This window comes from Ooceraea biroi, chromosome 10 (genome assembly GCF_003672135.1).
Source record: "Ooceraea biroi isolate clonal line C1 chromosome 10, Obir_v5.4, whole genome shotgun sequence".
NCBI lineage: Eukaryota > Metazoa > Arthropoda > Insecta > Hymenoptera > Formicidae > Ooceraea > Ooceraea biroi.
This window is the reverse complement of record NC_039515.1, coordinates 2,699,423-2,723,278: the sequence shown is the minus strand read 5'-3', so window position 1 is coordinate 2,723,278 and position 23,856 is coordinate 2,699,423. Positions and strand designations below refer to the sequence as shown.

General features: G+C 37.7%; 3 protein-coding genes across 7 annotated transcripts in view; 2 read left to right on the top strand and 1 right to left on the bottom strand.

Annotated features, from left to right (window-relative positions):
• Nucleotides 1-75: 75 nt before the first annotated feature.
• LOC105278388 (kynurenine/alpha-aminoadipate aminotransferase, mitochondrial) lies at nt 76-5,012 on the top strand. Its single transcript, XM_011337432.3, has 8 exons — nt 76-882; nt 2,007-2,172; nt 2,439-2,625; nt 2,927-3,043; nt 3,449-3,772; nt 3,844-3,970; nt 4,340-4,548; nt 4,764-5,012. Exons 1-8 carry the CDS (start codon nt 813-815, stop codon nt 4,818-4,820), a joined length of 1,257 nt encoding a protein of 418 aa, XP_011335734.1. The 5' UTR covers nt 76-812; the 3' UTR covers nt 4,821-5,012.
• A 1,010-nt stretch (nt 5,013-6,022) lies between these two features.
• LOC105278392 (follistatin-related protein 5) overlaps nt 6,023-23,856 on the top strand; it is a 38,934-nt gene continuing 21,100 nt past the window's right edge. Inside the window, exons 1-2 of one of the 5 annotated variants that reach the window (XM_026972820.1) lie at nt 6,024-6,939; nt 7,456-7,652. The gene's annotated coding sequence lies outside the window, so the exon portion shown is untranslated. Of the gene's footprint in view, nt 7,667-23,856 lie in introns of all 5 variants that reach the window. The other 4 variants (XM_026972818.1, XM_011337437.2, XM_026972819.1 and 1 more) reach the window with 4 other exon arrangements.
• LOC105278391 (acyl-CoA Delta(11) desaturase) lies at nt 9,628-15,455 on the bottom strand. Its single transcript, XM_011337436.3, has 5 exons — nt 14,538-15,455; nt 13,764-13,894; nt 13,129-13,334; nt 12,053-12,235; nt 9,628-10,416 (listed from the first exon to the last, which is right to left on the bottom strand). Exons 1-5 carry the CDS (start codon nt 14,767-14,769, stop codon nt 10,137-10,139), a joined length of 1,032 nt encoding a protein of 343 aa, XP_011335738.1. The 5' UTR covers nt 14,770-15,455; the 3' UTR covers nt 9,628-10,136.

The following is a 23,856-nucleotide window of genomic DNA, read 5'->3' as shown; positions in this document are numbered from 1 at the left end:
ACACACACACACACACACACACGCACGCACGCACGCACGCACGCACGCACATTTTATACGCTACATTCACACGGTCTTAGTAAGAGCGGTCTTAGAAAATGTAATTGTATAATAGAATTGTAAATGTAGTCTCTCTCTCTCTCTCTCTCTCTCTCTTTCTCTCTTTATTCCGTACGTCCAAGTACAAGTAATATCTAATTCTACTTTGCAGGCGAAGGAAACACTACCTGAAATTACATCCACATGAAATAAAGCCAGAGGCTGTCTGCTCACGGTATGGCATGTAAAATAGAGTGATCTCGTGAGTATTTACACATTTATACATGCCAGAAATAAATAAAGAAATAAAGCCAGAGGTGATTTACTCGTGCTGGCGTGTAGAATAAACAGGGGCAGTCTACTCGTGAGTTGGCATCTACATTAAATAAGAGCGAAAGGTCGTCTACGTGACAATGATGCTCTAATTGACAATTTCAAGCATCATTTTAAGCACATGACTCGATGCATCGAGCGTTTCAGAACACCGTATCGCGCTTTTTCTTGCGTCTTTCATAATTTACACGTTTTCCAACATGTCGGTAATGTGAGTGCTGTTGGTAATGCCAGTCATTATTTATTAGTTCCATCCAAATGATGGCGCTTTCGTGTTTCGAGTTCGGTAGTTGCTCCAGGATCTCTTTAAAGATCGTACGGCAGTATTGATCCAGATTGTACGCCGAATCACTTCGACGATACCTTCTGCAACTGGAAGCTATCTCGAGGGAGTTAATGGAATTGTGACAGTCGTGAGTCGCGACACACCAGGCAAAATCATGATGGATTACACCAAGTTCCTCGCTAAAGTTGTTGCCCACAGAAAAGGGAATCTAATTAGGGACATAAGTAAGTTATCAATCTATAATTTAATATATTTATATTTGTATTTTTTCTTTCGTGAAAATTTCGCAATAAATCATTGGCGCGATCAAGGATTTCTGCAGTTCTAGCTTGTTACGCGCCGAGATGATACAAAAATATGTGATACAGTTCAAGAAATTGTCTGAGTCAATTATTCATGCTAGCTTGTGCTTTATAATTAATTAATTAAATTAAAAGATAATGATAATAATTCGATAAGTGTAGTTTTTTTTATATAAGAAAACAAATATAACAAATAAAACATTATATTTATTAATTAAATAATTTAGAGATTATTAATTCTGTAATTATGTAATTATTATCACATCGAGTAAGTAAATATGCATCTATTGTATAAATATAAAATTATATAATATATTGTTTAGTAAGACACTTATCGTGGTTTCAAATTTAGTTTAATACTATACGTACCTCTTATCAGACACCGGCATTAATCTTAACGACTTTGTAAAGCTAATCACAAATACACACTGATATGTTCCTCGCATGAAACACATACAACGAAACATAGGCATTCCTTACACGGAATTATATCTTCGGTAGTTGTTTTGTACTTGTTTTTACGTGTTTGTGCACGAAAAGTCATCTCTTCGTCAGTTGCTCCTTTTATGTTCCAGACGTTCTAAAATTTCAAACACTCAATTCGCGAGGCGAAACTGCTTGAATTGAAATTGAAAATTGTTAGTTTAATATTGAACGAAACAATTTCTCGCACAGTATCTTTTTCTCAGTTACTCAAAAAATATATATTTTTAAAATAATGATATCTATTAAATAAATATCTTTATCTAATCTATTGATATTTTCTAAACAAGAGTAATAATCTATTGACCATGAAACAAATTGATAATTCTTTAGACTTTTTATTATAATTGTTTTTCATTAAAACATATTAAAAATATCTCTCGAATGTATTAAATAAAAAATACTTATAAATAAGGAGTTTGCTTTGATTATATATCGATTGTTCTTATTTAATCTATCATTACGTTTTAAATACAATTAATCTGAATCTAATGTATCGATATAGTGATGATTTGATGTTTTAAGTAATGTAATTGTTTATATTCTTTCAAATTTTAATGTAGACGCTCTTTATGAAAAAAAACCAAGTGGAATAGTTTTCGCTGGTGGTATGCCAAACGTTGCTACGTTTCCTATCAAAGATATTTCATTAACGTTCAAACCTAATATTTCGTTGAAACTTGACGAGCGTGAACTGAGTTCAGCGTTACAATATCTGCCCACGCAAGGGTAAGCAATATTAATAAAATATGTAATTAATTTACATAAATGGGCGATTAAAAATATTCTCAAATTTTAATTTACATAAAATCTTAAAATAGATATACTAACACGTCTGCACTAACTAACACGTTGACTGTCCACTACGGGATAACTCGTAGTTGAAAATGTGCCAATATGAAATACAAATTCCAATGTTGCTTTATTAATAAATATGTAGACGCTTTCTTAAATTAGATGATTATATTTTAATACTGCATTATTACTTATTGAAGTTATGCGCCCTTACTGAAGAAGTGGAAAGAATTCCAAACTAGATGGCACAAACCAAAATATAACGATTGGGACGCCATAGTCATGTGCGGCTCCATGGACGGTTGCAATAAGGTTTTTGAAATGATGATCAATCCAAATGATCCAATCATGATCCAAATTCCGACATATTCCGGAGTAATTGGGGCGGTTAGTCGTTTAACAATAATTTTTAATATTGATACCTTTTGCAGTGTTGCAAAATGTGCAAGGTATTCGTCTCTCGATGATTTTATTTCATTTTTATTTTTATTTTATTTATTTCCATGCACAGAATAATGGTAATTGATATAAATTCGTTAATATCAAGAAAATAATATACAAGCGCAAGTTTACTTGTGCAAACAATGGAAATCGTCGATACCAATCTCTTTTTCGCAAAATATAATCTTTGAAGAATTATTCTGAGAAGAAGTATCTTGATAACATAATACTTTTCCTCTATTCGCAGCTACGACCATTATCGCCAGAAATTGTGCAAATCAATCAAGATGCCGACGGAATAATTCCCGAAGATATCGCCGAGCAATGTGAGCAGAGACGTAGGGATGGCAAACCGATGCCAAAAGTAAGACAGAAAGTTCGCAGTATTGTATAAATACACTTAGAGAAATTCGCGAACGTTCTTTACTTTCTTCTCTTTTCTCTCAAACCCTATTAACGTTAAAAGCTTTGATGTTTTTACGGAAAAGAAGGTTTGTTTGTTCCACATTGTTGATTCCAAAAAATTCGTCTGCGATATTCGTCAAAACACGTTGCATGATTGCACAATTCAACTACAATTCAAGTTACAGAAAAGAAAATTTAACAGTTAAAAATTAAAATTCCTAAATTGTCCATTAAAAATCGCGAGATTAATTTACTTGGCGTAATTTCACTTAACTCTCTTTCGTTTTTTGTTACCACAGTAGTTTTAACTTTAGCACCGCGTTCATTTGCCGGAGAGATATGCAGAGTCTGTTGAATATTTCAGTTTCTTTATGTTAATCCAACGGCAGCAAATCCTACGGGTACCGTCTTGTCGGACGACCGGCGGAGGCAAGTGTACAAATTGGCACAGATATATGACTTTTTGATTGTCGAGGATGACCCTTACTGCTTCATTCACTTCTTGGACAAACAGCCCCTATCATTCTTCTCCCTGGATACTGATGGCCGCGTAATCAGATTAGACTCGTTCAGCAAAATCATTAGCTCTGGAATGCGCTTGGGTGTTGTCACAGCCGGCAAAAAAATTGTGTCCATACTGAGCGTTCATATGAGCAATTCCCTCCTTCATGCGCCGGCTCTGTCCCAAGTATACACAAATTTATGGTTAAAATTATTTTATTGAAAATACATGGCTACATTTACAATAATCTTCTCCAGGTAGTACTTTACAAATTATTAGATGTTTGGGGATGGGATAAATTCGAGGAACACTTCAAGGATGTTCAAAGGTTCTACCGCGAACGACGTGACATAATGCTGGCTGCAATCGAGAAACATTTGACTGGTACTTTATAAATTGATTCCAATAATATTTTTTATTGTTAGCAATTTAACCGATTTTTTCTGGAGATATCAATCTTTGTTAAAAAATAAGTTTAGCCACTTTTTGTTTTTTATAAACATGAAAAATTAATGTTAGCTTTTAATGTTAGCGTTTTTGGTTTAACTTGGTTTAACAAAAATTGCTTAGTTTGGTTACATTTACATATTTTAATTATTCAAAAGCCATTGTTTCCCCAATTTTATTGAGAGAAATATTAATATCAAAAATCGCCCTAAATATCTGCAGCAAGTGTAAATCCGGAATGCGTATGTTAACTTATTAGATTTTAAAAGTAACTTTCAAATATTCACACAAAGTTTCTACTTTAAGGTTTGGCGGAATGGACTGTACCGCAAGGTGGAATGTTCTTTTGGTTGAAAATACAGGGTCTGGAGAATGCAACAGATTTAGCGATGCAGAAAAGCGCGCCTGCCGGTGTCTTCGTTCTTCCCGAGAGTGCTTTCAACTATACGAACACGTATTCCAATAATTGCTTGAGACTAAGTTACAGTTACGCCTCGCCCGAAGAAATGGACAAAGTAAGTTCATGTATATGTACTAACTAAAAATGACTCAAAATAAAAATAATCGCAGCAGTTTTATTTAGAAAATCTACGTAAAATAAATTAATAATGTGTATGTGTATATCAAACATCTTGATAATTGTCCGCTTTCTTTTTTACTACAATACATTGATTGTTTTCTCTGAATGCAAAAATCTAAATTTAATCGATACTTCCTATTATTTTTTCAGGGATTATCTATACTGGCCAACATAATACGCGAAAACGTAAAGCAAAACTCGAGGTAAAAAACGTTTCGGATTTATTACTATGTATTGAGTTGATCGAAAAGTTCGTTTTACGCGGTTTTAAGCAAAATTTGCATGAATTTCCCGGTCAATTCAATAGATGCATATTATTATATAATAATTTATCTGTTACTTTTTGGGTGGTGTATGGTTGTATGTAATTGAAAAAATTAAAGCAAATAATGAAAATAATCAAGGATTATTTAAGTATCTCACCAAAACTGATCTCTATGTTCAACATATCAGAATTGTTCATGAAAGATCACCGTTTATTAAATATCGGTAAGTAGTTTTGCATCATTGATACTTCGACAGCCACCTATATCGACGACAAGTACGGGGCTGTGATAAATTACTAAGGAAACTTTCCCAGCATTGTTTAGCAACTGGTTTGCACTATTCATACTTTGATAAGATGCTATTAAATATCAATTGCAGTCTGTATAGTTCAAAATACTGTCGAGTTAAAGTGAGAGTAGTAAGCCGTCATAAGCACGAGGGGAACTCAAGAATTCCACACAGAAATGATGATAATACATAGATAATGCACGACGTCGTAAATGTAGATAGATACATTTTCGACAAATGAAGCAATTATAAATTAATTATAAAAATTGAAGTTTAATTATTACGAAAATTTAAACCGAATGTGAATTAAACAAAATATATATTTTATACGTTTAAAAACGGTCGGTAATGTCCATATTCTTCGCACAGCCTTACCCTCCTACGCGAAGAGAGGTCTTTAACCCTTAGAACGTAATATTGATCTGTACAAGTCCACGTCCAAAAATACCCTCTTCAATAAATAATTTTCTTGTTAAAAATTCCTATTTCTCTTCAGCTTTATTTTATTTCACGCGTTTCAAATTTCTTTGAAACTTTCGAAACACAAAGACATGTTAGAAAATCAAAATTCTTTAAATAAAAATAATTAAAAAATTTCATTTAAGATATAATTGTGTGTAAATGCGTAATAATCTATGACAAATCAAATATTAGTCTAAATAATAAAAGAATTACAATCTCTGAAAATTAATATTAATCTCATTAATAACTCATGATATTATCAACTCGAAGGATAAAATGCCGTTATCATTGCATTATCAATTTATCAACGATTCATAATTGGCGCGATCAGTTGATAATATAATCCATTACGATGAAATATAATTTCCTTCTTTTCTTCTTTCATAAATTTATTTTCAATTAATACAAAATTTACACAAAAGCGTTAATAAGATCAATACTTTTTAGCTATATAAAGGTACGTTTTTCCAGAGATATATTTAGATTTTTAAAGAGATTATTCTTTCTCTGCTTCAAATTACAAACGACAGTCATGTTTTAGGCTTTTAATATTACAGTGACTCCGTAAAGCAAAGAAGAGTTCTTTTATAAATTTCTTATATAAATATCTTTTTATCTCGAAGATACAGTGTCGACAAGAGATGTCGCTTTGATCGGGATCAAAGTCTGCTGCTTGGTGCACGCGAACCTTCCTTTAATAAGGGACAGGCGATAAGGGTAGCGCACTATTGAGAAAGGGACAGCTCCGTTTAACATGTCCGCTTTTTCTCACGTTTTCTCTCATCCGAGAGAAGCACCGACGTCGCACTGAAGCACCGAAGATCTATTACGCTTAATCAAGTAGATTACGTAGAATTAATTAAGGATCTTATAGCGGCGCAGCTTCGGTGTCTGTTCCACCCCGCAATTGCTCTCGGGTCAACGCGCGCCAACTACCCCAAAGGGCGACAAATTACAAATACTCTCCCTCCTTCTCAAGCCCGCTCTTTCCGAGGAATTACATTTATAGAGAATTAATAGCGGCTTTTATTGCGCATCCTCGGCGAAGTAACCAGCGGAATCGGCGAAAAAAGTCGATCTGTGATGACGACGCCGACGACGAGGATGACGACGTCGTCCACCACGACGACGACAACGACGACGCACGCGCAAACGTGCCGTTTCCATGGCGCCGTTGCTATACGGTCGGTCAGGGTAATGTTGGATTAGACACTACGCCGTTTCTCCCTCAACCCTCCGGGTTTCACGTTCAGTACACCCTAAACCACCGTCGCGGTTAGAAGATCTCCCGCGCCTTGACATCCCGCACGTGCGTATACTCGCACACGCAGCCAGCCACGGGCGCATATCCGGCGACACGTACGCAACGATATCCGGCTCACACGCACGCGACGCGTAACACGCACACGCACACACGTACGCATACACACGCGCGCGCGCGAGCGCGTCGTACGCACGCACCCCCCGCGAAATGCATCCGAGCGGAAACGCGTGATTGTTTAGCTTCTGTTCTTACGATCCCTGCGCACCCCCTTGCTGCAGCTTGTTTGATCAACAACCCCTACAACCACTTCCGCTCTTCCGGGAGAATCGCCGGGGAGATTTTTGCTCTTTTCATTCATAACGACGCGTTCATTTACGTATCGGTCGGCGTGCTGCTGCGTCTCGGTGAAACGTACCCCCTCCCCGATATAATTCCAATGTCAATTTATGTGCCACAGCTTTAATTGTATTATCGTCCTCCAATTGCTCCCCACGCGTACAAAGTCACGCTCTCACGCACGCATCCAGCCGGACCGTGTGTTTTTGTGTTCTTTGTGCAAAGGGGCAAAACTCCGGCGCATCACCACCACCACCATCACCACCACCTCCACCACTACCGGCGCGGCGTGAACCTCAAAATCCAGACTGCGTGCACGTCGTCGTAATCGAGCACGGTGTCGTGGGACGAAAGTGGCGGGTGGTGTGTTTACTGTGCGGTGGCGGTGAGGGTATTATCCTGACGGAAGCAAAACTGGTCAGGTCAGTAACACGGGGTGAGTCGAGTTGCTTGGATCCTTCGTTAGCGCTCACGTTAATCCGTTTGTCTTTCGTATGATGATTTTGCGCCTTCTAACGCAGATCAAACACATTTGCTATTTTTTCTGGACGAGTTTGAAGGCATTATAGATAACTAATTCAATTTCATTGTTTTTAATCTTTGCGGAGAGAAAAAAAATACAGTCTCTCTCTATGCGTTCCAGAATATTCCTACTAGTTGTGGCTTTTCCTTTATATTATTCATTTATATTATTCTTGAAAATGAAACGAAAATGAAAATTTTTATGAAAAAATGTCAATGCAGGTTTGCAGCTTTTCATAGATTTTCCTTTTCGTTTCTTTTAAAATTTTGGACGCAAGTGCTCTCTTCAGTTTTAAATATGGAGAAATAAGGAATGTTATACGTAGAAATACGTAAAAAAGATTAAAAAGTAGAATTTTTGTTTTGAAGAGTTATTGTTGGAATTATTGTAGGAAATAAATAGTTAGAATATGCCTGCTTTTATGCAACTATTCCCAAGTTGCAAAAATGCTTGTACATACACATGCATGTATAATAACATAAATACTAGAATTACAAATCCCGGAATATAATCAATAGCCACATTTATCATAAAGACCGGTTGATTAAACCGAATGAGGTACAATCAATTTCAATAATTACAGTATCCTGAGTAATCATGAAAATCCCGCTACTGCATGACCCTCGTCATGCAAACACGAGAAACAAATGAAGCAAATCGGCAACGTGCGTACACCGTTAATCACGCGACACACACGCGTATCATCTCGCACGTGCAACGACCGTGCAGCCGTCGCGGGAGAACGGCGGGCGATCTTTTTTTCCCTTTTGTCCCAGATTTTCGCGACGTTCGCGCGTCTCGCGGTATGCGGGGGTACGGCGGGGGAGGGAACGCGCGCGGCCTCACATTTACAGAAACATTAGGATGATCGATACACGACGGGTTGCCACGGCAAAAATAGACGAATGCTCGTAATGCGTTCGCATAGAGGGTAAATATGTTCGCCGGCCGCGCTATGTATATCGGCAGTGTATAGACGAATCCATCCCAAGTATAGGCATGTGCGCGCATAGGGGTGCGTGACGCGCGACACGGCGGGGTCGCGCAGGCGCTACCTGTAGACTCCGCGGAATATGTGATGATAAATACTAAATTTAACCCCCCGGGTAAAACGGCGCGACGTCAAGCTATCCGGATCGATAACACTTTTCTGGCGTCTCTCATTCTTTTTTTATCGGCGAAACGTGACTTTGCGTATGTAGGGCGTTTATATAAATCGTCGTTGACCGCGGGAGGTCGCGGTGCAGCGTGCCCCGTCCGCATATATGCGTCCCGACGCAAGGGTGCAGCGAAGCCTTTGTCGGGGTGCCGCAGCGCTTAAAATTCCATCAACACGGAAATTGGCGCGTCAATAGAAGCGCAGTTCACGGCGCGCGAATCTCGTGCAAACACTTAATCCGAGATTTACGCACTGTTAAGCTGCGCACGGGCTCTTTCGGCCCGTTAATTTGCGTTTTGATAGTACGCTTCGGAGTAACTTATCGTTTCAGTTTAAAATTTGGTTGTGGAAAGGGAAAAAAATCTGCGCAAATTTGTGAGTAACAACGCGAAGAGTATATTAACTGTTTATCGATTAAAATAAATATGTTACAAAATAGATCGATATAGGAAACTTTTAATAATCAAAATAATTCCTGGCTGCTTTTTCCAATTAATTTGATCAATAATTATCATTAATTTCTATTCATCAATATAAAACATTTGATACATTCTACTGTAATTAAAGCTTTTATTACCGTTTTAGAAGTGCATTAAGTACATATAACTGTGTAACATTAAAATTAAATTGTATGTGTATTAATCAAGTAATTAAATTAAATACATTTCTTGAATATTTCATAATAAGTGCACATAAAGATTATCATAATTTACTTTAAAAGTATCTGCTATTATTTAATGTTAAATTTATTATTTATTATCAGTAATATTAATTTCTCTTTTACCAAATTAAACATAGAAAAGTTAGAATCATAAAAATTCTATTTTATATAACACAATTGTATGATGCGCAAGTGGTATTGAACAATACTTAATTTATTAATAATTGCATTTTAAATCACGTCAGTTTTCAATTCTTAAAAAGAGTAGCGCGGACATGGCCAATGGAAAGAAAAGTTGCATCATTTACTCCGTCGAATCGATAAAAAGGAAGCAGTCGGTTATTTAATTTATGAAAGATCAACCTCGCTTTTTCGTCCGTTCTACACATCGGGATAAACAATCGAAAGCTCGAGTGCAACCAACAATTTAACATAACTATCTAAAAACTCGCTAAAGTGCGATATAAATTTGATTTTCTCTATCCAAGTGCCCAGAGTATCTCATAGCGTTACTTCTACTTTTATTCTTTTCATTTCCTTTAACTCTCGTTTTATCCGAGCTATTATCTCGAGGATATCGGTTTGAGGGGACGTCTCGAGTGGCCGGTCGTGCCGTCACCCTTACTCGCGCAGATCCTGTCGATGACCTCCGGGCCCGCTGTCTTCAGATCGTATGCCCATCCTATCCAAGCCATGAAATCTATAACGGCGGTCGTCGGATTGTGACGATAGAAGCCCAGCTCCGCGGCCTTGTAGTCCCACGGGAAGCAATGATGGTAATTGTGCCAGCCCTCGCCGAGAGAGAACATGGACACCGTCTTATTCTCCGCCGGCTTAAGACTTCTGAAACAAGAAGGAGAGAGGCAGAGGGAAGTTTCGCCGCTTGATCTGGGTCGGCTACGCGCGAGCGAACTTCTGCCGCGCGCGCGTGATCTCGTGCAACAGATTATTTAAGCGGAATAACACCCTACAACTTCTACCCGGTATAGTGTCCCCGCTGTGAAATTCCCCTCGGTAAATTTACCCCTTTAAGGACGAAGATTGACGAGCATTTGCCCTTACTCCGCTTTGAACAGTCACGACCCATGGAAGTCTTGAGATTCCTGAAATTTCCGATTTTTTTGCAAGATTGACTTCTTCCGCGACGCAGGCGAAGGTATGTCGGAAATACAGGACTGCGTTTCTTCTAGCAAGTTTAAAAATGTACCTCAAGGAGAAAAATTCTTTTTAATGGAGATATTCCAACAATGTCGTGATTTATGTTACGTCTGTTTTATCAGTTTATAAAACGAGAGGGCTGAAATTCGTTATTTACAATTATTTCCTACTTATAAGTACTACAACACTTGTTTCCAAAGAGATTAGACTCAAGTTTCCGAAATGTTAGATACGAAATGTTAGATGGTACGAAATGTTTTACGTGCAACGAGTATTAACGGAATTGGTGGGCGAAGCGAATTCGCGACAGAAACTTGTGTTTCCGAAAAAGTATACTGCTTCGTCACAAGATTAATCACTTCTTGATCAAAGAAGTTAAAGAACAGTTAAGTTGAAGTATGCTAATTACACTAAGAGTGTACTTAATATAAACTTCGATATACCCCTTTTAACATCTATGTACAGGATATCTAAGATCAGAGGCATTGTTTTGGAGTGTAAACATTTCATTATAAGTGTTTTTCTTTATAAAAATATCATTCTAATAATTTTAGAATGAGTAATTAAAAATAAGATGATTCTTCGCAGAAATAAGCTTAAAATTATTAATTCTTCTCTTTACATAATTCCAAGCAAATTCTGTTTAAACGAAATCTTAATACAATTTTAAGTTTTAAAACTAGTATTAGCAAGAAAGTTTTTTCTTTACGAACAGAAAGTTTTAAATAACGCTTTATTTTGGAATAATTAAAAAATTTAATATTTCTTAAACAGTGAATATTAAAAAATAAAAAATAATTAAAAAATGACATCAAACTGTTTACTCAAAATTCTTCAAAGAATCCATAAATTAGAAAAAACTATTGAGACACTGTATATATTACAAAATAATGCAGCTTGCAATACATTACAATAAAATAACGCAATAATTTTCCGATACAATAGAGTTACATCGGAGCCATATTATGGAACAGAATAATTATCACAGAATTATTAAGAATGGCTTTATTCAATTGTTGGAAAATCAAACATTGAAAAATCATAAAAGAGATATCAGTTATTAATTTTATTATTTAATATATAAAACTGCATACTTCAATTACTGAAGAGTGATCTTCTCATTTGTTCTATTTAAACCTATTAAGCATTCACATCTAGAGATGCGTGTGTCTCCATGTGCATAAACCTGTCGTGTGAAATACACTGATTCTCTCTAGTAATCATAACACTTTCCTACTTATATCTAATCACGATGCGAATGTTATGCTGGCCGATTCCGATGGCGATAGCGCAAACGTGAGCCCAAGAGAGTGGCGCGTACCTGTTGTACGGTCGGTTGCCGTATATGTGAGCGAAGCTGTTGACGATGAACGTCGCATTCAACAGATACACGTAGCGGATGAGCACGGCCCATATGCTTACGGTCCAGGTTTCATTCCACACGTATACCGGTACCACGGCTGGCAAGATGAACGTCAGGGTCAGCATGAGTGGCGGATAATATCTGCAATAAAATCGCATCGTGAGTGCCACGCACGACTTGATGCGCGTTGATTTAACGGCATCGCGTTTCTTTCTCATGATCACCTGACGCCCCAAAGCACATAAATCAAAGCGCAATTTATGTCTGCGCTGGCCGGTGAGAAACGTCGCGATCTCGCTTAATCCTTCAATCAACCAGGAGCGGTAATCGGGAACACGTTAAACGAGACCGGATCTCGCAATCAAACCGGTTCGAGAATCTCGCGCCTGCTTACGAATATTTTAAACCTATTTTCCTATTAAACCTATTTATTCGTTTTTCATCTCGAAAGAGAAGAGAGCGTGTAGCATCATTGTTCCCATTTCCCTTAATTAGATCTTACTTCATTCTCCGAGCATTAGTTCAGCTTGACGGACGCTTTCTACGTTGAATTATCATTGTAGAATGAGTGTTGATGCATCTTTCTAATAAGAAAGTAAAAAGAATTTTACTTTTTATTTCTCGGAAGATAGCATCGTGCCTGAAGAAACATTAATTAAATAATGGCACGATGATACGGAACACTGGCAAAACGTAATTGCTATCCGTGAATTGAAAGCCCGGCATTTCTTTTGAAGTGGAGAAGAGCATCTTAAAATACGCATATTATCTAAGAACAATCTTGATTTTCTGAAAAGCGAAAACGTAGATAACGTCACTTGGGAAATAATAGGTTCCACTGAACGCTTTTAGAGGATAAACTGTGGTACGACGGTTGACGGTATTCGCAACTGATTGCTCGTTCGATTGGCACATTGATTGATTCGATCAATCGACTCTATCATTTCAGTCGATCATTATTTTTCGAAATGCGAATAATTTTATCACAATTCAAGGAATATTATTGATCGAAATGCGCTGAACCATTAACTCACTTGTCGACGAAGCGTATCACGGGATCTGCGGCGATATCGCTCATGTCCACTTGCTTGCCGTACTCCTTGACTGCCGGATGATGCTTCATCATCAGCCAGCCGATGTGCGAGAAGAAGAAGCCCCGGGTAGCGTTATGCGGATCCGCGTCCGTGTCCGTGAATCTGTGATGCGTTCGATGGACGCGAATCCATTTAGACGGATGAGTCTGCAAAATGTGAAACGCTCTCTGAGGAATTTTTAGAATCTTTAGAGGCCGCGAAGCCTCATTAAGCTCGTGTCAGATTACGATCTGAAATTGCGATCTGGAATTTGGAATCTGATCAATTAAAACGGTTTTAAAAGAGCGGAAAACGTTTTACTTGAACATTAATACTTTAATATTTTTCGCTGTGATGTCCGTAAAGATTACGGGCGCCTCATGTAGAGTTGGCAAGGGTTGCACGAACTTTGAAAAGTACGCGCCTCATGTAAAACTACGTACTATAATGTATTTCCACGGAATATTTCTACGGAAAATGAATCTCTCTTAAAGACGCAGTCTGCTAATTATGATAAACTTTCGCGTGGTCATTAACCGACCAGACGATCATTAATTGACCGAATAATTACAACTGTGGTGTACGGAGCATCTTACCATGCCAGCCATGCAATACACATAAGCCATCAATATTCTGAGTGGCATTTTGGCTTTGTAACTCTTGTGCGCCCAAAGGCGGTGAGCACCCGCTGTTATACCGAAACCGGCGATATGTCCATACGAGAATTCTGAAAACATGGAAAGTTAGATGAGAACAAGATGAGAATTGTTTTTTGACCATCTAACGTGAGATATATGAGATTATTCGCGATTAAATAGCGAAATGGAGAACGGATTCCTAATAAATATTAATGAAATGAAATGGGAAGATTTTTATAAATATTAATTATTTTATTTTGAAGGTAATTAAAGATGAAACAAAATGTTTTCACATATAATATTAATAGCGCATGGAAATGAATTATTTTTTCTATTATTCTCCATAATTTCGTTTTCGTACTCTTATTTTATTCGCGTAGAATCTATTTTTTAATATCGTCTTAATTTCTATTTCGGCTACATAGTACAGAGAATCCAGATATTGCAATGAACGGAAATCATCCTCAACGTTTACGTATAAAATGTTTCCAGATATTCATTCTCTGAATGTCCATTTTTTAGCTTTAAGTATTTTCCAATTTGGAAATGACAGTTACAGCGAACGATAGTCGAATATTCCCGACGATCTAAAAATTGGCTTCCAATTTCCAGTAGAATCATGTATATTTTTATATACCCATTCGACGGTTTCTGCGCGCTCCGCAAAACTCTCATCGATTGATAAAATCACGATGGGGAACTAATTGACGGCAGTTTAATAAATATACGTACCCCATACCCAGGTCCAAAATTTTCCCTCGTCGTACCGCGTGGCGAACATGTAGACCGTCGAGACATGGAGAGCGGTAAGGACAATGATATTGCGCCAAATTAATGGCTGTTCCGCTGGTACGTGCCCTTTCGGCGGTTGATTGAGAATCGAATCCCTGCCATTTTCCGTTCCCGGCTGCGCCGACTTTCGGTCTGTATTGTCCTCGTATTCGGTTATCGTTGAACTATACATTGCTGGAACGAAATGTTTGTGGCGGCAATGGTGCACGTTTGTTTATTCCATTCGCGTTTATACGCGTATATATGCGTTTCACTATTTATCACGCGTGCTCCAAAATACGCGTCCTGGCAAGGGATCAGGAAAAAATTCGCGCACTACCTCGAGAGAAACGGCTATGATAAATCGCAGCGCGCAGTCAATTTGCCGCGTTTCTGCCCGCGCGCTGATTTATTTCATCTTTTCAGACGCGCGAGAGCTTCTATCTAGTTCGTCTCATTTATTAATTTGCAGAACAACTCTGAGCTCTCCTACTTGCCCCTTCTATTTTTAAATACGGATGCAACAACTCTGTAGCGAGTGCTATCGGTTTCAACGTACAGTATAAAAGTTTATTGTGCTTTTTGCAGATCAATACGTGTTATATACAACAATGCTCTATGTATGCACTATATTATAAATAACAATAACAGTAACAAACAATAACAAAAATGGACAATATCAATAATATTTTTCGAAGTTTGAATTTTCCATTTTAAACTTGGCACGAAATATTTTGTTTCTTGTATAATATTAAAAAACAAAAATATATGGAGATACACACGCGTGCGCGACTTCTTATTGCAGAAAATTTTATTATTAACGAAATAAAATAGAATTATTAATGTCGTAATGAAAAATTATATTTTGATAAGTTTGTAATTATATAATATTGGGTTGGCCAAAAAGTAATTGCGTTTTTTTTTATATAAATAAAAGGCGAATTTTTCATGGGAAACAAAAACTTTATTAAACAATATATTGTCCATTTTGTTTGATTATCTTTTGCCGTTTTTCAGGCAACTTCATGATTCCGCGCTCAAAAAAGTTCTTATCTTTTTCAGCAAAAAACAATTCCAAGAACGATTTGATATCCTCATCAGCAGTAAAGGTTTTACCATTCAAGGCGTTTTGCAAAGAACGAAACAAATGGTAATTTGATGGTGCCAGGTCTGGCGAATATGGTGGATGTGGTAACACATCCCATCCAAGCTGCAACAATTTTTCACGAGTGACCAAACTTGTACGTGGTCTAGCGTTATCATGGTGAAACACAACACCTTTGCGATTCACCAATTCTCGACGTTTCTGTTTGATGGCATCATTTAATTTATCCAGTTGACAGTATACGTCTGAATTAATGGTTTGATTCCTTGCAAGCAGCTCAAAATACACAATACCTTTAAAGTCCCACCAGACTGACAGCATAATCTTTCTTTGGTGAATATCTGCTTTTGAAGTTCTTTGAGCAGGTTCATCACGCTTGCTCCACGATCTTTTTCGTTTGACGTTGTTGTAGACGATCCATTTTTCGTCGCCTGTTATCATACGTTTCAAAAATGGATCATTTTCCTCACGTTTCAAAAGAGAATCGCAGATGTCAATACGCTTAGTGAGATGAATTTCTTTGAGCTCATGTGGTACCCAAATATCGAGCTTACTAATGTATCCAAGTCGTTTTAAATGGTTTTCAACACTCGATTTCGATATGTTAAGATTCTCAGCAATCTCTCGTGTCGTTAAACGCCGATTGGAATCGATCAGTGCCTTTATTTTGTCATCATCAATTTCGATTGGCCTTCCTGAGCGTGGTGCATCTTTCATATTAAAATCTCCAGATCGAAATTTAGTAAACCAATTTTGACACTGCCGCAGTTTTAAAGCATCTTCGCCATATACATCACATAACTTTTTATGAGCTTGCACAGCGTTTTTCCCTTTTCAGAAGTAATAAAACGAAATATGACGCAAATGTTCTTTTTGATTTTCCATTTTGAAATCGACGGCAAACAAACAATTGTTAACGAAATCGTGTACTTTCTGTTTCTAAAACAAGCTTGAACTGTGAGTTGTTAACCTACATAATGATTTTGCGGTTTAGAATGAAGTTAGTTACATTTCAAGACATGTATGTCCATCTATTGGAAAAAAACGCAATTACTTTTTGGCCAACCCAATATATAGTATGTATAAATGTGCAGTTTTTTATTGCCATACAGGTTTTTATCAATCCAGCGCAAATACTAATCATTTTTTTCAAATGGATAATTAGTATAAAATTTTCATGAAAAGCTTTTACGCAAGCTTTCATAATCCCATAAAATTAAATAAAAGTTGACGCATGTGCAACGTACAAAAAAATGAAAATCCGCGAGAGTCCATGTCACTCGCGAGGTACGAGTTGAAAATATCCGTGAGTAATTTTTACTGAAAGGATAAACGATATCAATTATCGCGTAAGGGTGAACAACGCAACTTAGTTACGTAACGTGTTGTTTGCAAAATTAAATGGCGAGCGCACGAGTCAGCTACGAGGGTTTCGTAGCGGTCTCATTACAGGGCGATCCCTCGCCTAACAAGCAGCCATTGTTAGCCGTTATAACCGCCGTCTCGACAGCCCGCTGTATAATTATCCGCAATTAAAGCGGGCGTCTAAATCGTGACTACGCTATCGTGAGGAAGCTCGTCGTTACGCGTTAAGTGATCGAGTCGCGTTTTCCCGCGTACATCATTTTTCTGTGTCGTCGCGCTCTGGAAAAAATCTAATTGCAGCCTCTCGCACAGCGCATAAGTGCACGCAAGAACTCAAGTTCGTGGTCAACAACGCAGATATGTAAGTAGATCGCATCGACGATCGGTCGGTTGCGTTTCGCCGGCCGTCACGCGTTTGCCCGAGTTAATCGTGAAAGTAAAAGTTAATTATCCGTCGGAGATACATACTATGTACGTGCCGATGACGCCACGTTTTCTCGCAAGGCGGTCACGCGACGCGCTCTCACGTGAGGCTTTTCCGGCTACGAGATGATTGATATGACACACCGGCTTGAGAAATGGGCGCATGTATTTGTGCAAAAAGTCCAATGCAAGAAAGATCCCTGCGAAGCGCGAGCTTCGTGTTGTGCAGAATTCCGAGACGGCTGGAAGTCTAACGGAGTAACGAACGAACGTTTGGAAATGACATTCTCATGAAAGAAATATATTAAACATTTATTTAGGGTGTACGCGATGTAAACATCATTCGATTATTATTTTTATTTTAAGGACAAACAGAAACGTTATTGTTCGTGAAATATAATAAAAGAGGAATGTATTTACTCTTTACAATTTATATAATAACAGCTTGAAAATATCGATTTGGAGAGAGATGCAACATAATTCGCACATGCATGTGAATTTGTATGTATATATTTATATAGCGTATACTGTACTGAGTGTATACTTATATAGTGTATACACATTTTTGTGATAAGAATGTTAAAAGAATTAATACCCTTAAAGAATTAATACCTAACATTAATCAACAAATAGAAAGGATTTTGCGTGCATATTCTTGAACAAATTAGGTTTGCAAATATCGTTAGTTTTTATAACAGGCTAGATCCATACGAAAGATTCGCGACAGCGAGGCAGCGAGCGTCAGATTTGCTTGATTAAACAATTGGTTGCGGAAACACCTGTGGCGGATGCACTTTTATTGAAATGAAGGCAATTTATTATACGGCAACATGTCCAATAGATCAATACGGACTCGATTGGGGTACACAGTGAAAGTGCACGTATAAAAACGTATAAAATCTTCTCCCACCGCGATTATTCGTTCCGCGTGTTTTCATGATGAATTATCATTACATTCGGATATCCGGTCACGCGATACGTGAATTTGACATGCATCTCGCGAGAGATACCATGCCGAGAAAAACGTTTCAATTATATGAAAATTTTGCAATGTGTATATAATTACGCGGAAACTGGAATAAATTCTCACGAGTTATTTCCGCGAATAGCGAATCTAGGAAGTTTCTGACGGCGTGTCAATAATGCTAACTACACTTTCCATTATTCGTCAGTGTGTTTTACGTTTTATCGCGGTTACCAGCTCCCACGGATCCCACAGATGGATTCCATTCGCCGAGTGTTTGCCCCGGTGAATACATCGGCGGAGCCGATCTCTTTCAGATGTCACGGAAGAGTTCCGGAGAAAAGGAGAGGGTTGTGAGAGGAAGAAGAGAGGGAGGAACGGAGATTTGCTGATATTGAGATTTACATAACGCGGCGATCCCAAGAGGGTTGGTCTGCGTCGAGGAGATACGCGCGATTTCGATTTTGCTGCGTCTTCCTCGTTGGCGTTTATTCGCGCATTATTCGACCGGCTACGGCTACGAAACAGCACGCCGCGCCGTAATTTACAGCGTAATAGCGGAAAACGGTCGGGCCTCGGTACGACCTGGCTATAAAGCGCGGTCGCGATTTCCTCGCCGTTTTGTTTTCCGCGCGTACATTTCGGCGCGTACGGGCTCGCAATGACTTACGTTAATATGTATGAACCAGCCGGCGTAAACGCGGATAATGCACCGCATAGTATCGCTATGCCACCTACGTCCCTCCGGATCCCTGGACGGTTTACAGCCACCCTTTCCTGTAATCCTACCCCGAGCTTAACGTGGCGAAAATGCACGCTAAATCGCGTTCGGTTGCGGAACAATGGGTAAGAAGGTACGATTGCGCAAAGACCCGTAAAGTTGTTCACGTGACGAGGAGGAAAGGGGTTGAGAAGTACGTAAGTCTGAATGTCCACGAATAAACTGATCCTTAATACTCTGCAATATTTACCCGAGTTATTATCGCGTATAAGCGTTGTCTCTAAATGCGAGATATAAATAGATACGTGTGAGTAGATTAAAGATGTTTGTAGGTCAGATAAGCAAAGAAGATTCTGTAAGAAAATCGGATTTTACGGCTTATTCGATCTTTTCTCATATTCATGTCACATAGTATGGATGTTTCCATGAACACAACTTTTGACAATATTAAAATTATCACGTTAATATACATTAATAATTTCCAAGGATAATAATTTCAATATTTTTCTTATACATAGCACATTTGTACATTGCATAATTAAATTGAAGATTTAAATAATCAACAGAGATGTCCAAGTCACTATCATATTAACGTGTATTTAGACATACATATCTGAGCGGAATATATTCGGAATTCAGTGGATACACTCAAATATTCATGTGATAATAATCAGATCATATTCATCTTTTGAATAAAGCTTTACATCAAATACGTGTCTGCGACCATCAGAAATGATTGATTTACTTTTCTTTGATTTTATATCTGCATATACATAGATCTTTTTATGTATTTCAAATACGTATTTCATCATGTCGTTCAAGGGTCTCGATATTATTATTATTACAGGCACGTTCTTTTGATGTATCCGTGCTCTTCCATTATGCAGGAAAGGCGTGACAGCGGGAAATGTTTGACATATTAGGTCGATACATCAGGTCGACAACTTTCATGGGAGTTCCATCAAAGTTACGACCCGCTAAGAGGAAAATCATGCCCGTAATCTGATTGAGAAAGTATGTCTATCCGCGCGCATTGTGACACGATCGGGTCGATGCTGAAATTCATCGATAAGAGCAATATCGACTGCACGCCACCCCACGTTTTAATTACATCTTGATCGTATACCCTACCTTTCCGGCGACCGGAGGTGCGGTGTGTGATGCGGCTATTAATTATAACAGGGCATTGAAGGATTACGTGTAAATCTTTAATCACGAACTGTTAACAGCGGAATAAATATAAAAACGCCGAAGCAAAACGGTTGTTGAAGAGGAGTTTCTAAAGTTCTCGAAGACTCGCAAAAATCTCTGGTCTCAACAATTTAGTTGCAACACGTAAGAACCAAGATTGATTAGCCTGACTAATTAGAAAAATTACAAATTATAATACTAAATTATAAAAAATCGGATCATAATAACATTAAAGACAGAGTAACATTTTGTAATATTTTGTAACTATTTTGTAGTATTTTGTAACAAAGTAATATTTTGTAACTGTTATCAGGACAATAATAAATTACGTACGCATAATGCATGCCCGGCAAAAAAAAAGGCAAACGATGGCTTTTCGTTGCGCATCTCGGAAGCCGAGTCCAATGCCACCGCGCCACGATGATGGACAATCGCAGATTTGCATTTCAATTCGCGATTATTAACGCATACGCTAATGGGCACACGTGCGATACTTACTGCGGACGATCCGGCGCAAATGCACGTCCCGATAGAAGCTATCAAAGGCGAACCGCTAGGGTGAACCGCACCGTTCTCGTGTGCACCGCACTACGTCTCGTCCGAACCGTTTCGCGGGATATCATACGGTTGCACCGCGCTTTATAGGATGCCCCGTAACGCCAGCATTATCTGCTCGACGTATCTGGTCAAAGATTTGACCACCACGTGAAAGGAGAAATGGTGGTCGCGCGCTTCGATTCGTCCGGGGGAGCAAAGTGGTCACCTCAGTATGAGGACATGTCCGTCAATCCTCCCCCCAAGAGAGAAGTTCTGTCTCTGTCTGTCTTTCTTTCTTTCTTTCTATCTATTGCTGGCTCTCAAGTTTCCTATCCTCTCTCAATTTCTATAAGTGCTCACGGTGAATGTATATGACAGTTCTGCAACCATGCTGTCACGGACATCGACGCATTTCTTGCTCTACATGCTTGCGTTGCATAACATTGCTGGCATGAACCATTCGCGAATGATTAACGTGAGTAATCAAGGGGCGCGATCGATGATTAGGTAGTTTCTGGGAAAGAGATGGAAAACAGGCTTTTTCCTTCGGAGGTCGAGCGGAATCGTTGCAATACGCATTATCATATTGTGCAGAATAATTTATGGTAATTGTTTAAATTGTAGTGTTTTACAATTGCAAATATTTGTACATTGTAGCTACGTAATTATCACGTAATTTTAACGTATAACATAACATAGATTAAAATCCACTTTTTATTACTTTTTACCGCTTCTCATTATTTGAAATTCACTCAAAGGTAAAGATTCATAAAGGCAGATACTATAATTAACGTAAAATCAAGTAAAAAATATTAATATTTATATATCTATATAGATTTTTTCACATTTTATAATTTTGTTTGTGCAATTATTAATTTTTAATTTCTTTAATTCTCAAATTATTACGTAATTTATAAGCGATTTCTAGATGAGAAAATTCAAATATTTACGATAAAATTATAATTCTTGATTAACAGATAAGAGTGAACATTAGTAAACTTAAAATGTATATTCCAAATATTTAAAGTGCTATTTATATTAATAATATAATTTCCCGAGCCGTTGTTGACACGTGATGATGTGCTACTTCCATTTATGTGTAATGTATTACGCTTTCGCGTTTGTAATGGTTAGCGCTCGTTTACGAATCAACATATATTGTCGACGTTATAAATTTTATTACACATATTTGCAAAGCGTGTTGCAATAAAATCTGATAGAGTTTTATGAACCCAACTGCGATGAGACGATCTCATGAAAAGAGAGATCTTAAAACGCTTTCCATTAAATTAAAACATGGGAAACTTTCACAGTTTAACATACGAAGCATTACGGTCGAGTTATATTGGATTCCAGCCTCCTTCTCCTATAATTCGTTAACTAGACTTTGGTAAGTACGCGGATTTCACTCCACCCATAATAAACACAGATTTCTCAATCAAGCTGATACTCTATTTTCTACTTAATCGTGTCACCCGAGCGTACTGCAATCCGGATACAAATCATTCGCCATTGAGAAGCGGTATATTTATATCAATTGGTATTTATAGCGATCTATTTTCTCGTTTTCGCTGTAATTCTAAAATCCAAAAATATTGATATATAAATGGCGCCGTTAATACCAGTATTTCACCGACCAGTCATTTTTGTATGAATAAAAAACGTATCAGTGTCAGTATCAGTGTTACATTGTCATAAAACATTTCGTTATAATATTTGCCGATTTATAATAGAAATAATACGAAAATTTCGGTTGCCAAACATTCCAGTATTCAGTGCTCGATGTCGGTATAATTAAAAGGTTTTTAGCATCGTCGATTTTCTACCAATATTTAAAATCTGAAAATACTTTGGTATTTAATTCCCAATTGAAAAGCGTTCCGGGAGTCGTAAACGCGATGGAAAAACAGATAAAATTGGAACGGAATCCGAGCGATGTGGATACACGACATATACTTGACTCGCGCGGATCACGATACACATTTAGCCACGTGAAATTAATTGTATAGCGTTTAGACACGTCATGCTATTATTCTTAACATCTGGAGCATCCATAGATAGCACGCATCCGTGCGTTTTATTTTTATCTATTTAACGCTAAATGGTCATACACATACGCATTATTAAACAAGCGTAAGATATAATGAAGATGTATAGACTTTCGCTTTGTAAATTGTTATCATTAAAATTTTAATTTAGATTTCTACAATTTAAGATATTGTAGAAATCTTACAAGTTCTAAAAACTAACACAATAAGCAATGCTGTTGTAAAGGCATATATTTATACAATTTTTCAATAAAGTGACTTTACGGTTACATCTTATTCGTTCTTTCTGAGCCGGATTGACGAAATGATCAAAATAATAACTTTAATCGTTCGCAGCGCATCTCTCGAGCATTCAGGTCTGAATGGTTGTTGCACGACGATTAGATTGCACCATATGGCGACAAAAAAGCAATCGAACTTAAAGAAAGTCGGTCAGCTCACCGTTACTTCAACTTTAATATCTGCGATTTGGCGATTTCGACATTATTCTTATGTGGCCGTTTCTTGGACGTGATCTCGCGAATACAAGGCAGAAGGAATACTAATTCGGGAAAGATGTAACTGGATAATGCAACTGACACTATTAAATTACCCGGGTCGACGAGTGTCAATTTCAGTGAATCTGAGGAGAATCTTTTGGAATGACTTTTTTGGAAACAAAAAACGAAGAAAAATCTGATGAAAAGTCGATGTACAGAGAAATTGATGAGCTTCTCAGAAACTAAAGCGATCGACTCAACTTTCTGCAAATTTCACAATTTTAATATTTGAGTACTATGAGTACTAAGATGAAGAAATTTTCAAAGAATAAAATTGAAATTAGCTTCTGAGAGATTTATAATATTAAAAGACGAAAGTGAATGATTGCGAATGTACGTTTGTAGATTGAAGGGCTCGAGGGAAAAAAGCCGGTTCGATCCTAACTG

Coding starts and splice junctions, on each gene's coding strand:
- LOC105278388 (XM_011337432.3), top strand. CDS start 813: ATGATGGATTACACCAAGTTCCTCGCTAAAGTTGTTGCCCACAGAAAA. Junction 2,626..2,926: donor ATTCCGGAGTAATTGGGGCG/GTTAGTCGTTTA, acceptor CTCTATTCGCAG/CTACGACCATTATCGCCAGA. Junction 4,549..4,763: donor CGCCCGAAGAAATGGACAAA/GTAAGTTCATGT, acceptor TTATTTTTTCAG/GGATTATCTATACTGGCCAA.
- LOC105278391 (XM_011337436.3), bottom strand. CDS start 14,769: ATGTATAGTTCAACGATAACCGAATACGAGGACAATACAGACCGAAAG. Junction 13,895..14,537: donor ATTTTGGACCTGGGTATGGG/GTACGTATATTT, acceptor CCATGTTTTCAG/AATTCTCGTATGGACATATC. Junction 10,417..12,052: donor GGCAACCGACCGTACAACAG/GTACGCGCCACT, acceptor TTCTTGTTTCAG/AAGTCTTAAGCCGGCGGAGA.